The sequence below is a fragment of the Larimichthys crocea genome, chromosome XIX (genome assembly GCF_000972845.2).
Source record: "Larimichthys crocea isolate SSNF chromosome XIX, L_crocea_2.0, whole genome shotgun sequence".
In the NCBI taxonomy this organism is placed as follows: Eukaryota; Metazoa; Chordata; class Actinopteri; family Sciaenidae; genus Larimichthys; species Larimichthys crocea.
In genome coordinates, this window is record NC_040029.1 from 7,866,092 (window position 1) to 7,881,191 (window position 15,100).

Genomic DNA, 15,100 nt, shown 5'->3' on the forward strand with positions numbered 1-15,100 from the left:
CACAGTTTGATCTTTACTTTCCAGCCACTTCTTCAACTTCAACTATCAAAGATGATTCCTGACGCTCTCTTGTGTTTGTTCAGGCTCCCCATCCAGCAGTTTGCAGACAGATCCAGCGGCTACTTTGTGCCATTCATCGTGATCGTTTCGGTGCTAACACTGGTGGCCTGGCTTGCAATCGGGTTTGTCAACTTCACATGTGAAGGATAACTTCCCGGTACATGAATGTTTTTTTAAAAAAAAGCACTTTCTTAAAGTTTCAAAAGAAAAAGCTTGATAATAAGATGATCTCTTCCTCGCCAGGGTTATAACCCAGAACATCTCCAACGCCGAGTCATCGTCCCGATTTGCCTTCCAGGCGTCCATCACAGTTCTGTCCATCGCCTGCCCCTGCTTCTGGGCTGGCAACCCCGACAGCGGTGTGGTGGCACAGGGGTGGAGCTCAGAACGGGATCCTGATTAAAGGAGCGAGCCGCTGGAGATGGCCCATAAGGCAATGAACTTTACATCCATGCAACAGCAAGAAGCCCAGTTGCATGATTTAAAAATCTGTTAGTTTATGAGAGAAAAGTTAACACATGTCGCTTTTTCCTGGTTGTGGACGTGCAGCTTCGAGTGGAAGTGATACTTCTCTTATTACACGATTTGTGTGTCACACTCATAAAAGACTTCTGTTTCACGTCTAATCCGATCACTCGCGGTCTAATTAACCAGTGACAACCATGTGGCTTGCTATTACCTGCAGCTACTCTAGAAATCCCCCAACGATTAAAAACACTTTTAGGTTTTGGTGACTTTTAACCCGTTTGTCACCTTTGAATCCGTTTATTTCGTCCACCTGTTGCAGGGTTTGTAGCTCTTCAAAAGTATTTTTATGATCTCAGAGACAAAAATTGATATTGTTCAACCTTTCCACACTGCTTGGACTTGATTTTGCTCCAGGCAAAACTTTTTATGACGGTAGGTAGACTGTGAGATCATGAAAATACCCCTAAAAGTGTAAATAAAGGATAACAGGTAGATAACATTTCGATTTCCCCCTCGACCAAATTATAACTTTCAAACAAGCACATCTTCCCATTTCTCTTCTTAATAAGATCCTGAGAGACAAAATTCCTCTTGTCAAAAACCAAAAAGAATATAGATTTACAACTCTGCTGTGTTTTTTCGTCCCCTTTAGATCCGTGTAGTGAGTTTGATAAGACCGGCACGATACAAACGGGTGCCGCGGGTCACTCGTGTGCTGGTGCTGTGGGAAATGGCCCGTTGCCCCTGAGGAAGATCCTGGCTGTGGTCGGCACACGGAGGCCAGCAGCGAGCACCTCTGGGCATGGCGGTCGCCAAAACCACTGCAAAGGTCAAGTCGAGCGGTCTATCAAAGTCGCCTTAACAGCCCCGAGTGTGTTTTTTATCCTCTGATCATCCGTCTGTGTGCACATACCAGGAGCTGGGCTCTGGCATCTTGGGCTACTGCCAGGACTTCCAGGCGGTGCCCGGCTGTGGATCAGCTGCCGGGTTTCCAACGTGGAAATCTGCTGGAGCAGCAGAGCGAGGAGCGCTTCCTGCTGCCGGGCGGCCACAACCATGAAAAGCAGCCTCCTCTCTTCTGGCGACGCCTCGTCTGCAGGTGCGATGGCTTCAGTGTTGGTGTTGTGTCTGGTGCCGAGACATCAGCTGGTTTTACTACATAAACAAACTCCTCGCTCTGCAGCTGAAGTATTTAGTCTTTTTGTCAGACTATCCACCATGTGGTCCAGGCTGGTTAACTCAGCTGAGTGTGTGCTAATAATGCCAAGGTCATGGGTTCAATCCCCATACTGGCCAAAAAACTGCATTTAGTGCGAGCCGGTTGTGATTTTCAAACGTCTTATCCATTAAAACGAGACATCCAGTTTGATTCTTTGCTTTTTAGACGAGCCTTTGTCGTACTCTGTCCTGATCGGGAACAGGGAGTGGATGAGGAGGAACGGCCACCCACATCGAAGCCGACGTCGACGCCGCCATGTCCAGCCACGAGACCAAAGGGCCAGACCGCCATCCTGGTCGCTCTAGACGGTGAGAATACAAAGGACAACACTCAGGATATCTTCAGTATTTTTGTAGGTCTGTGATCGTTACGACTTTTTCTCTGTAGCATGCTTGTGTGCCCTGTTAGCCATCGCACACACGGTGAAGGCAGAGTCGGCGTTAGCGGTGCATACGCTCAACAGCAGGGGCATTGAGGTGGTTATGATAACAGGAGATAACAGACGGACAGCGAAAGCCATCGCTGCACAGGTAAAACACAAGTTTTACATGTGAATATTTATAATATAAGATAAAATGTGACATGAAGATCTGGTTTGTGTGCAGGTGGGCATCAGGAAGGTGTTTGCGGAGGTGCTGCCCGTCGCTAAAGTGGCCAAAGTCCAAGAGCTGCAGGAAAAAGGCCTGCGTGTCGCCATGGTGGGAGACGGCGTCAACGACTCGCCGCCCTCGCCCGGGCTGACGTCGGCATCGCCATCGGCACGGCCACCGACGTTGCTATCGAGGCGGCCGACATTGTTCTGATCGCGGTAAGTGGCGCACTCTGTGTGGGACTACGTGTGGAGGTAACCCACCTGATCTTAAGGTTTGTTAACGCTCCCGTAGAACGACCTGCTGGACGTGGGTGGCCGTATCGAGCTGTCACAGAAGACGGTGAGGAGGATCAGGATCAACTTTGTCTTCGCACTCATCTCAACCTCCTGGGGGATACCGATTGCTGCAGGTGTGGCGGATTGTACACCAAAAAATATATATAGCATCAATATTGCAGTGACGTGAACATGCACGCTCTCCTCTGTTGGTTGTAGGTGTGTTCATGGCCCGCCGGCCTCGTGCTTCAACCCTGGATGGGCTCTGCTGCTGCGATGGCTGCCTCGTCTGTTTCGGTGGTTCTGTCGTCTTTACTGCTGAGAATGTGAGTCTGTAGCAACTCTGTTAAATCACAGAGAGTTGATGGCGGACATCAGTTGCAAACCAGAAAAAATTTAAATTGTTCATAAAATATGATCCCGTTTCACCAAAATCAGTTAACTTTTGCGCTTTCTTCCAGTTCAAGACAAAACCTCGATTGGAGCTGCATGAGGTCGCGCGCAGGGCCAAATGAGGGTGTCCGCTCGTCGCAGATCAGCACACATCTGTGGTCTGGACGCCCCGCGGCGGGAGCCCCGCTCTCTCCGTCAGAGCTCGGGAACAGCTGAGCCAAAGCCGTCGCCGTCCCACCGCCCTCTCCAGCCAGGGACCGTCCATTAACTCTGTCCAGGAGAAGCAGGAACGCTGCTCCCTCTTGGACTACCAGACTGCAGGGGACCTCAATGTGTATAAGGGAAGAAAGACTCTATGTATTTATGTAAATAGATTATTAAAGTGCTTTTATTTGGCGTGACACACGTAGGTAAAAGTCTAAAAATCAAGCTGCTAATGCACCAAAGTGAAGATAATCTTCAAAACAAGTCATGCTGTACAAATGTACTTTTCCAATATACACAAAGTAAAGCTGTGTTGTTGTGTGAGAGTTTGTGTTATAAAAAATTCATGTGCTGTAGAGGGAAAATCAACATTTCTAGAAAACCTTTGTGTCAGTTCATCTGATGGAAACTGTCAGTCAAGCTCAGGGAAAATGTTTTTCACCACGTCGCTTTCAGATTCTCATCTTAAGACAAAAATCGTGTGTTGCATTTAGAAGACAAAGAAGAGAGAAGGAGGGTAGAATTTCTGGACTATTATTTGGAGCCGAGAGGATAATTAATGAAGTAGATAATCAAATGATAAATTCATGGAGTCTAAAGTTAACCAGGAACAATCACTTTAATAGATATATCAGCTTTAGGGACATGACAGAGACGCACAGGTGTAGCCAACCACATACGATGTGCATGTTGGAAGACTTCGTTGCGTTTATTCGTTACACCTGTGCAGTTTCAGCAGGTCAGAAAGCTGATTATTTTCTGTATCTGTTCAAACACACTTCATTTCAGGTAAGTTAAGGAACATTTCGCTTAATTTTGGCTTAAAACTGTAGCTTCTGTTCGATTGTACACAACTATGACAGAATATTGTGGGCGTAGTCTTCATGATGGCAAAGCGTGGATCTGAGGAGGCTCCGGTGACACCTGGGTGCTCAAAAAGCCATCTCTATCGCCACCTACCTGTCAACAAAAGTGTCCACATGCTTAATCCTGCAGAACTTTAAGCCTTAATATAATGTGAACAGGTGCGTTGTATATAATTCACCCTCAGTACAGTTGTCATGAACGGGGAAATTGCTACAGGACCCAACTGTTTTTTGTACCAGGCTGTAAACATGTTTATTTCTGCTGTGAAACATGGGGACTTATGGAGACTGACTCACTTCTGAGCCAGCCCCAAGTGGACGTTTGAGGAACTGCAGTTTTGGCATCACTTCACAGCCACGGAGATGCTGCTTGTTGGATGGTGGTTAATATTGAGCTGACGTTTGAGGATCTGCAGTACTTTGTTGACACTCAATGACCATGTGTGCCTAATGGGACAAGGCATCTGACTTCGGATCAGAAGTTGAGGTTCGAGTCCCTTCGTGGTTGATTGCTCCTTCATGTGTTGTGGTACACTGAGTTCCTACCTCAAGTGTCTGTTTGAGAACTGCAGTTCCTTCTTGCCGACACATCCTGATTCAAAGATGTTGCCACTTGCAAAACACTATTCACATATGCGCTCTTTCTGGGCTAAGCTCCATGAGATATGAAAGGCTATTCTAAGGTAATAAAAATTTTTAGGTGATATATATCACGAAAATATAGTTATCGTGTAACAGTTACATTGAACCTTTCACCACATTATTGATGCATCCCGTTGTTATTAGTGGTTTAAATCACCTCCCAAACATTTAAACTTAGCTTCGGGAGGATTTGCTCCGCTGTGCATCTGTAATCGTGCCAAGTTCATACATCCCTTCAGCATGCAGTCCCAGCATTAGAAAATGCCCCCTCTGCAGCGATGAGAAGTGTCAGCTTCACTTATTTATTTGTTTAGTTTTTGAGGTAGACGGGGCGTGTGGGGGGGGAATTGTCAAAGATCTGTGGTCCTGTCTCTTGACTTTGAAACTCAACTTCAAGCATGAGCATGCAAATCCTCTGACAACTTGAAAGTCAAAGAGGATCACGTCAAGTTTTCCATCCCGCACTGTAGGTGAGGTCACATAATAATAAACATCTCTTAAGGCTTAAAGTGTCGGGCGTTAAATGCTTAACTCAACCTTTGGTTAAATCTGTGTGTTGTCCTAATGGTCCTACCCAGAGGAGGGCGGTTATATTTTCATGACTTTTTATGACACTTTAGGATTAATACAATCCCCTCCGAGAGCTTCGAGGCGGAAAAGATAGTGGGGCCCAGAGGGATTAAACGCCTCACTCTGCAAAGGTACACTTAGCTGTGATGGAGCTGTTTTTAACTTTTCCTTTACAGATATAAACGAGCTCTTTGTTGTGTCCAGGGGTTGCAGCAGCTTTTGATAAATGACCTCCCCCGGTTAAAATGGGTTGCCGAGGCACTGATTGGTTCCAGTCTGTATCTGTTTTGTGCTGAATCTTAATGATGCTTCAAAACAGGAAACAAAGCTGTGAAGTTAACAAAACCTCAAAGGCCTCGCTGTCTGTCAGTTAGACATGTCAGTGTTCCCGACACAGGGCAACGAAATACATCTGAAGGGTTGAGAAAATGACTAAAAGGAGAAGAAAGATCTGAAAAAGATACATTGTGCTTTAACCTCTGGCAGACATCAAATGGTGCAATCTGAAATCAACTAATCACTTTTTTACTTGCTCAGATTGAATGTTTTGAGCCATGAGACCACAAGTTAGCTGAAGAGTTTGCAGAAGTTGCTTCATTTTAAGGGGCCACATGTTCGGTACCAGTGAAGTACGAGGTGAATATAAAGAGAGAGGGCTACATTTGAAATGTGATGCATGCTGGGATATGTACACAGTATGTTTGTTACAATTACGCATACAAAAGTGGCAATATAAACTATTTAAAACTACATTTAACGTGACATTTTGCAGGAAGAAATCGAGAATTTGTGTCTTATTAATGAAATCCATCAGCTAGCTGCTACAGAGATACAATAACGTGTCAGTTGTACAGTTCAACTTAATTTTTTCAAGTTAGTAGCACCACACTCTGACTAGTGTGATGTTTCCTCAATGCATAGAAGAGCATTCACCACGAAGGGACTCGAACCCTCAATCTTCTGATCCGAAGTCGAACGCCTTGTCCATTAGGCACGTGGTCACTGAGTGATGCAAGGAAACTGCATTTCCTCAATGTCCACTGAGACCGGTTTCGAAGTGAGTCAGTCTCCATTAGTCCCCTGGCCTGTTAAACCAATCCCTGGCTTAGGAGGCCAGTCCTATCCATTAGGCCACTAGGGCTGTGTAGAACTCAAACTCAGTGCTCCTAGTCTGCACGTCTTTTGGACGGGTGTATCTCAAAACCCAGCATACACACATTTATAAAACTGCATCTCAGAGATTATTCTGTTTTTATCTAACACCCACACACACACTCACGCACGTCAGCTTCATATCTTTGTGAATTCATCCTGAACTGAATGCACCTCTGTCAGTATCCACCAACCTCTGTGCAAACCAATGATAGTGAATCCATTCCCTCTCCTCCTCCTCCTAAACCCAACACCGCGTCCTCCATCCTAAACAGAAAAGACTCCACCAAGGTCTCAACGTTTATGTCAATTGCAGTGATTGCCTTACTCGTTATTAAAAGTCACTGACATATTGCCCAGAGGATGCATAAATGTGGTGACAGACAAACATTCATTCACTTGACAGGGGCCTGCTCGTTAGCACGTACTCCCTGTGCAACCGTGGAGACCAATAATCATCTGAGACTTCATGTGCTCCATAAATATCCTAACAACGGGGTTTGTATTCACTACAGAGATTTGCTTTCTATCTATATGTGAATAAAACCATTCAGCATTTGTTTGTGTGCACAAGCATGCACTGAATATGAAAGTGTGTCATTAAGTATCTGATCCAATTAAGGTGTCTACCTTAATTGGATCAGATGTGCAACAGCAGACTCTGCTAGGACAAACAACACATTAGGCTAATTACCTTAATAAACTTATTAAAGGACCACAAGACTTTTTAGGAGTCACCTTAACCACTAAGTGACGAGAGGATTGACTTCAAAATCATCCGCCTTTAAACTTTTAATATCAGTCTCACATTTTTATGACATCTTATAAAAGCACAAAGCACAAAAATAAGTTAAACAAATCCTATTTAATTATTTAAAATGCTTCTTGAAGAGACCTCGTCCTTTTGTGTGACATCTGTCACACTGATCGACATTTTCTGTCACACCAAAGGCGTTTCAGTTTTTGTTGTCGGCTTGCTGTGAGAGGAAAAGAGGAGGTTCCTGTCCTTAAGTTATCTGGACACCTTGAGGACTTACACAGTGGTATTTTTTGACACTTGATCGAGGAGACTAGAGATCAGCAGGGCATGAATCACTGCGTAGTGCCCACCTAACTCTGAAGGTTACCTCCCGACATGATAGATGCACCTCAGCTCAATGACATTACCTTACATTAAAACATATTCCCATCGCTGAGAGAAGAGAAAATGTAATTATTCCTTGGAGAAGAAGTCTAGCTGTGCTGGAATATCACCAGGGAGTCAGACAGGTCACGACTTACGGACACCTCAGTAAATATTCTTCTGTCTCTTCTGCAGGTTGTCTGAACCTCGAACAGTGATCCATGAAGGTGCGCGTCACGCATCAGCTCTGACCGATTGAGGTGAAGTGGATGTATGTGTGTTTGTAGTCAACATTGTAAGAAGTCGGTGTGACAGAGACACAGAGAAGTGAGAGCAACGTGGAATAATTCATCTTCTTTTGTACATACTCAAGACCTCTTGTCAAGTTTCTATTGTAGACAGAGTTTCAACCATTCGCTTCATTAGCTGATGGCATCAGACGGTCCTTGTCTACCTCTGTCTGAAATTAAAGACCAATTGTTTAGGAAATTTCCACGAAATTAACTTTGGCAGTTCAGATAGCAATGGTCTGCGCACTGCCAAGTGTTTCTCTGGTCCTATGTAACGCTAATGAAGTGCCAGAGTTTCCTAACTTAGGAGACACTCTGACCTCAGCTGTATGCTGCTAATTTAATCTTCAGTTCATTAGAAGGGTACGGCACAGCCCCCGGACTTGTTAAGACTAAAGTAATATGGAGTGTAATTAATGTTTTACCGTCTTGACAGGAGAGATAGGTTTGTTTGTTAGATTTTAGATCTACAAGGTCAATGCATTGACAGGAAGAAAGAAGCTAGAATCAGGACACAATGTCGTCACCATAAAATGAAGCAATTGTTGAAGCAGTAAGAAAAAACAATGATATACGTTCAGAGTCACTTTCAAACTGAATTGATAAATCCCAGTTAAAGCTGCGTTTCTCTTTTCACCTCAAGGTGGAAAGCAACACTGTGGCTCAGTTTGGCGACCCTTTCCAGCTACCTGTGCTACCCATTTTAACATGGGTCTCATGGAGACTGCTCACTTCTGGAGTCAGAACTGCGGTTTTTAGCACTTTTGGTGACCCCGTGGCCTAATGGACAAGGTCTGACTTCGGTCAGAAGATTGAGGGTTCGAGTCCCTTCGTGGTTGATGCTCTTCATGCATTGAGGAAACATCAACACTATGTCAGAGTGTGGTTCTACTAACTTGAAAAAATTAAGTTGAATGTACAACTGACACATTATCATATCTCTGTAGCAGCTACCTAATTGATTTCATTAATAAGACACAAATTCTCGATTTCTTCCTGCAGAAATGTCACGTTAAATGTTGTTTTAAATAGTTTCAATCAGTGCCCTCGACAACCCATTTTAACCGGGGGAGGTCATTTATCAGAACCACAACCACAACCACCCTTCGTGGTTGAATTCTCTCTCTCGGTAAGCTCCCCTTTAAAGTCTGACTTCAGTCAGGGCAAGGTGTTCCAGCTCCTTGTTTGCTGATCCATGAAGGTCACATTCAGAGGAACAAATATACAGGGACCCTATCAGCTCCCACGTTTACAGGGACAGGTAGAGGTGGATGGATGTTGGCGTTTTGTGACGTGACACAAAAGATTGAACTCTCAGCAACTTTATAGTCAAGCGTTTTGGAGAGAATTGGGAGGTCTGTTTTTTTTACTCATTTGGTTTGTTTTGAGTTGGTGAGATGAATCTGAGGTTTTTAAGGATTAAATCTGGCTACTAAATCAAAAATAAAATTGTTGTAGGTGGCTCCAAAGGTATGACAGAAGACGTTGTCAGCCCTCAGAGACTTTGACATGATTGAATTTGGTCCCTTTTGAAATGCACCCACCTTCCTCCCTGAAACATCTTGCACAAAAGGCTCATTAGATTTATGGATCTGAACTGTTAGTGGGATGAAACTATTTTTGGGTTTCAGGACACGTATTAATACTCTACCTCGTCCAGATCTATGCAGCAGGAGATAAATGGGTTCCACAATTGGAGCTGTGGGTATTTTTCATCATAATCTGGAGGATTTCATGGTGTGGAGTGTGTTAACAGCTGCCAAAGAGTTGATAAAAGATTGTGCAAGAGGTTTAAAAGTCGTCTGAACTTGTGGCATATTTATTGACAAGAGCAAGATTCAAACATTCATTATTTCCTGAGGGGGAGGAGGAGGAAAATCCTGATGGATGTTAAGTTTTGTTTCATTTTATTGTCCAAAGAAGAAAGAAGAAAAACAAAATTGAGACAAATTATTCACCAACAGCAGCTCAGCATGAATACAACCAGAGAGAAATGATTAGAAAAAACATGAAGGTGCAGTAAGTCAAGGTTTTATTCAGAAATACACCAAATTAACAACAACAACAACAAAGAAATAGGGCTGTGATAAAACATTGACTGAGGAAACTGACCCAAAACACTGAATACTGAAGCTCAGAGAAGCATTAAAACCCTGTCAACAAGTAAAAACCTTATCTTTTATTAGAAACCAAAAAAAACAAACATTACACCAATTATAAGGTCTCTGCACTGACTATCTGTCTGCTCCAGCATCCATTTTAAGATCCTTTTATTGGTCTATAAACCTCTTAATGGTCTTGGTCCCATCAGTTTACCATATTTGCTTTTAACCCTTGAAACCTCAAGGACCCTCAGGTCTTCTGGTAGCAGCCCACGGTGAGGACCATTTTATTACAATGGTTCACGTAAGTGGAAAAGCCTCCCTGAAGACCTGAGAGCAAATTCAAGAACGATCTTTTTATGCTTTACCAACAAAGTCTGATTGATTGATTGATTGAAAGGAGGAGGGAACGGTGTCACGTTGTTAAAGATCCACAAAGAGAAACGTTGCAATGGATGCATGGGTCAAGCAAATGTCAAGCAATCTCACGTTTAAATCTGTCGCTAAACAGAAAATGTTTTTATTATTTTTGCAATGGTAACCAATTTGAAAGGCACTGACGAATGAAGTCACAGCATTTGTTTCCACTTGAACCAACCAGGCAAAAGAGGAAACTTAGATCCATTGAGTATATGTCAACAAACTGCATGATTCAAATTGACTTTGGTTTCCCTTCATGTTTTTCCTTGTAAGTTGTCACCCAATGTCTTGAACAAGAATGTAATGTGCTGTCGTGTGACTACTTTCTACTTTCTTGAACTTGACAAATATTACCTAGCTGCAATTTATACAAACCCGTAAGATCTATTTGAGCTGCATATAATCATCTCTCTGACAGGAACTGATTATTTTGACTCTCAGAAGTGACAAACTTGTTGCCTTTTGAAGGAAAACATGAAGTGAAGTGATGAGTGTTCAAGCGTGAAATGCAATTCTTGACTGTACATGTAAAGTAAAGGGTTCAATGCCACAATATATGCACTACTGGCTGAAAAATGCAAACTCTTTACATTAAGAACACTGTGAAGTATTCACATGGAATTTAACAGATAATAAACAGCTCTTTCCCTCAAAGTCCCCAGTTAGGATTCACATCATAACACCTCACAAAAACAACCTAGAAGTGATATTTCTTTCTGAAGCTTGACTAATTTCCCCGAACGCTGATTGACACTGAAGTGGCTCTCAGGTTCGTCTCATCTCACTGGCAAGATGAACATGCAAAACTGCTTGGGGCTTCGTCTTCTTTTATGCATTATACATAACGTTTGAAAAATAATGATCTGCCACATCTACCAGGGAAGGAAAACAAAGAGACTTGAATCCTCTGAATGTTTTTCCTGTTGGTCCCTCATTTAAGGTTTTTAATGAGCTGAAAGTATAACCTTCATTTGATTTTGGAGCTGGCGCTACTTTCCAGCTTGTACTTGATGATGATGAGTTTTCCCTTCCTTATGTCTTTGTGCTGCAAAGCTGTCATCCATCAATGCTCCTTATATACCGTAAACATATTCATTGGTGCACTTTCATCTAGATTTATTGGTACAGTTGCATCTTTTCTCAGACGCAGTCAAAACACACTGCTGGCTGTGTCGTAGTCCTTGCTAATGTGGGAAGTGCTGGGCAGTGACTTGAGGTACTCCATGTGCCTCCTGGCGTCCTCTTGGTTGTGTTTGATGTAGTAAATGATGTACGCTGTCACCATGGAGAACCAGCAGAACATGGCCACAAACATGGCCACGTCTGTCGTCTTGTGGTGGAAGTTGCAAAAGTTGATCCCCGAGTCCAAGACTTGGATGACCGGTTGTCCCACGTACTCCTCCTGCACAGATGTGTAGCAGCTGACCTCGTTTACCGTCTCGGGGTCGAGCCTCAGCTCCCTCAGCACCTCCTGTAAAGAGCACTCACAGTGCCAGGGGTTTTGGGACAGACGGATTCGGGCGTGGAGCTTGGCGAAGGTGTCCTTAGGGAGGCTGCTGAGGTGATTGTTTGAAAGATCCATGGTCCGTAGGTTTTCGGAAATTCCTTGAAAGGCACCGACCTCCACGCTCTCGATGGCGTTGTGAGATAAGTCCAGTTCCCTGAGGCGGTGGAGGTCTGTGAAGGCTTCCTTTGGGATGTGTCTGATCCGGTTTGACGAAAGCAAGAGAACGACCGTGTCCTTGGGCAAGTTTGGTGGGATGCTCTCCAAGTTGCGCGAGGTGCACTGCACCACCACGCCGTTCCTGTCCGTGCAGTGACAGATCTTAGGGCAAGCATGTGTCATTATAACAACTGACAGTAGCCACAATGTTCCCACAAACAAAAGAGGACCACGGGAAGAAGGCTTTATGGATGACCTGCACCTTTGAGAGGCCCCCATTAGCAAACGCTCAGACTGAAATCAGCCCTGCGTTGTTGGGGTTGTGTGAGGCATGAAACTCAATCCAATCCAAACTCAGTCCAGTTTGAGTGAATTTAAAGGCTCGTCTGGTGCCAAAATATTGCACAAAAGTTTATGACACGAAATGTGCAGTTGAATGCATTTGATTTGCCGACGCAGTGCCTTTGCTGGATGATGTCACGCTATGCTGCAGCAAAAGTTGAGCCAGGTTCAACTTTCTTGGCAGACCACCCTGCAGTTTTTTGCTGGACCCCTCTGCACTGGCATCCCAACTAGCTTCATTCGTTAGTCTGTCTAAACGTGGCCTTTTTAACACTCTCTTGGTCATTATCCTTCATCGTTTACCTCGACAGTTACAGAAATCCAGGCCCTTATCCAACACAAAAAAAGCAAATGTCCGAAGATTTGCATACTCGCTAAATGAGATCTCAAAGTCCAGGGTGGGAGGAGGCGTCTTCTTGGAAAAAAACCTGTGATTGAGAAAGAGAGAAAGATAAAAGGATGGAAGTGAGATAGAGAAAATGTCAAGTCTTTTGTGAAAGTTCGAAAGTGTTTGAAAATGCTGTTAAAACTTTCAATAACACTTTGACGACGTGCAGTTAACCTCCTGTGTGCTCACAATCACTTTTATCTTGTTAATTTTCTGGTCATCTTCCAGCACATATTCAGTGAAATTTTCATTTTCTCCCCTTTCAGAAGTCGTCCTCCTTTGTGACGAAGCGAGTAAAGTTCAAGATTATCATAATAATAGCATGTTCCTGCAGTACAGGTGCAAAGAGTGTGTCCCTGTGAGAAAGTGACAAACCATTAAACAAGGTGTGGGCTTCATTAATATGCATCAGATGAACTTTGAAACAGTGATTTGTCATTAAATAAAAAAACGGTCTGTACTCTGTAAGAACAGCATGCATGTGAGAGCAGTGAAGGTCAGGATGCAAATTAAAACGACAACATTTGGCTGGAAGATACCCACAAAAAAAAGAACAACTGATAAGGATGAAACAGCTTTTTGATAAAGATGATTTATGTTGTGGAATGTATATCGATAAGCTAAATGTCTCGGTATGACTATAGGAATATATTATAGATTATTGCAGGAGCACTGTACACATTGTACGCTCTGAGAAAAACTGATGCTCTGGCGCTCAGTGTGGTGGCTCTGGCAGCCGCCATATTGCTTAATCCAAAAATTGGCAAAGACGTGGATCATCAGTGGACCTGAATCCGGCTGAATGACACCTGGTTGCTCAAAATAGCCACCTGTAACGGCACCTACCTGTCAATCAAAGCATCCACACTGTTAATCCTGCATAACTTTGAGCATTAATATAACCTAACAGGTGAGTTGTATATAAATTCACCTTCAGTACAGGTGTCATGAACGGGGAAATTAGCTACAGAGACCAAAACTGTTTTTTGTACCAGGCTGTAAACATGTTTATTTCTGCTGTGAAACATGGGGACTTATGGAGACTGACTGACTTCTGCAGCCAGCCTCAAGTGGACGTTCGAGGAACAGCTATATGCCTGACCTATCATCTTGTGGCTGTGTGAGAACGCAGGGCAGACCCAGAACCTGCTGGAGGGACTACTGCTGCCGGGTAAGTGCAAGGAAATAGATGGATTTTAATTTAAATTATTATATATTTTACCATGAATTAACTCAAGTACCATTTACACTAAATTCTGGGAAGAGCCAAGTGGTAAAATGTTCCTCTACGGCAGTGTTTCTTAAACTTTTTACACCATCTCAACTGCCACCATCGTGACTTTACAATCAGCTAAAGCACAGGAGGCAGGTTTATTGTTAATAAGAAGATGATTTGCTGTTGACTTTTGAACCAGCTAATTTGGCTTAAATCGGGTGCTCTTCTTTTGCTAATATTTCCCATTTGGAGCCAAGATTTTAATGTTTTTGAACTGTTCATTTGACCTCCACTTTCATATCTTGCCATCATAATTTAGTTGTTAATTAATCATGGCAGTATACGCTCACAGCAGGCTGACATTGCAATGCAAAACATAATTAATTATTATTATTATATGAAAATGTATTTTAAAGTATTTCAGAAATTTCTCCACATGGCACCAGAGAGAGAATCAGTGCTCTATGGCATCATCATGACAAACCACTTCTGCTTCAGACTTGAACCTTTATTTTGAAGGGTGTGCCACAGAGGGGATTAATCCTAAAATCCTAAAACACTATACTGCATTTGTAAACCTACTTAAATTGGACATGGAGCTGAAACAATTAGCCAGTTAATCAGTTAAAGCAACAATTGAACTGGTCTGATGAATATTTCCCCGTTTTTTAAGTCCTCTAATAAATTGAATATTGTTGCATTTGGGCTTAAATGGACAGATTTGTCTGTCGAAGAAAAGTCAAATTTGATCTATAGTCCAAACCAAATAATCAGCACTAATAATCACTAATCAGGATAAATAAAATGCACTTAAAACAGACCTTAAGATGTTAGACAAACCTATTCTAACAAGCTGTTACACACATAATAATAATTTAAATGAAGGTAAAAGTGTGTAAAAAGTGAGTTCAGACTGTGACTTACCTACCTGACAGGATCACATCAGCAGGCAGTCTGTGGAGGAGCTCCTTTAGTTTAATGACAAAAAGAAAAAACCGTCTCCGGCTGCAGTCACATCCACAGATAAAAGCCGCTTCAGGAGTCCGGGTCCAACTGTTTGATCGCAGTTTACAACCTGCTGTCGGTGCGGGGCTTGCAGCAGCAGCAGCAGCAG

The 15,100-nt window shown here is 43.2% G+C and overlaps 1 protein-coding gene and 1 pseudogene across 1 annotated transcript; one reads left to right on the plus strand and one right to left on the minus strand.

Moving 5' to 3' along the window:
- LOC113748347 (copper-transporting ATPase 2-like) overlaps positions 1–3,224 on the plus strand; it is a 3,618-nt pseudogene extending 394 nt beyond the window's left edge.
- Positions 3,225–11,044: 7,820 nt separating this feature from the next.
- LOC104929116 (leucine-rich repeat-containing protein 3) lies at positions 11,045–15,094 on the minus strand. Its single transcript, XM_010743563.3, has 2 exons — positions 14,915–15,094; positions 11,045–12,810 (listed from the first exon to the last, which is right to left on the minus strand). The coding sequence occupies exon 2, from the start codon at positions 12,317–12,319 to the stop codon at positions 11,528–11,530; it is 792 nt and encodes a 263-aa protein (XP_010741865.3). The 5' UTR covers positions 12,320–12,810; positions 14,915–15,094; the 3' UTR covers positions 11,045–11,527.
- Positions 15,095–15,100: the final 6 nt, after the last annotated feature.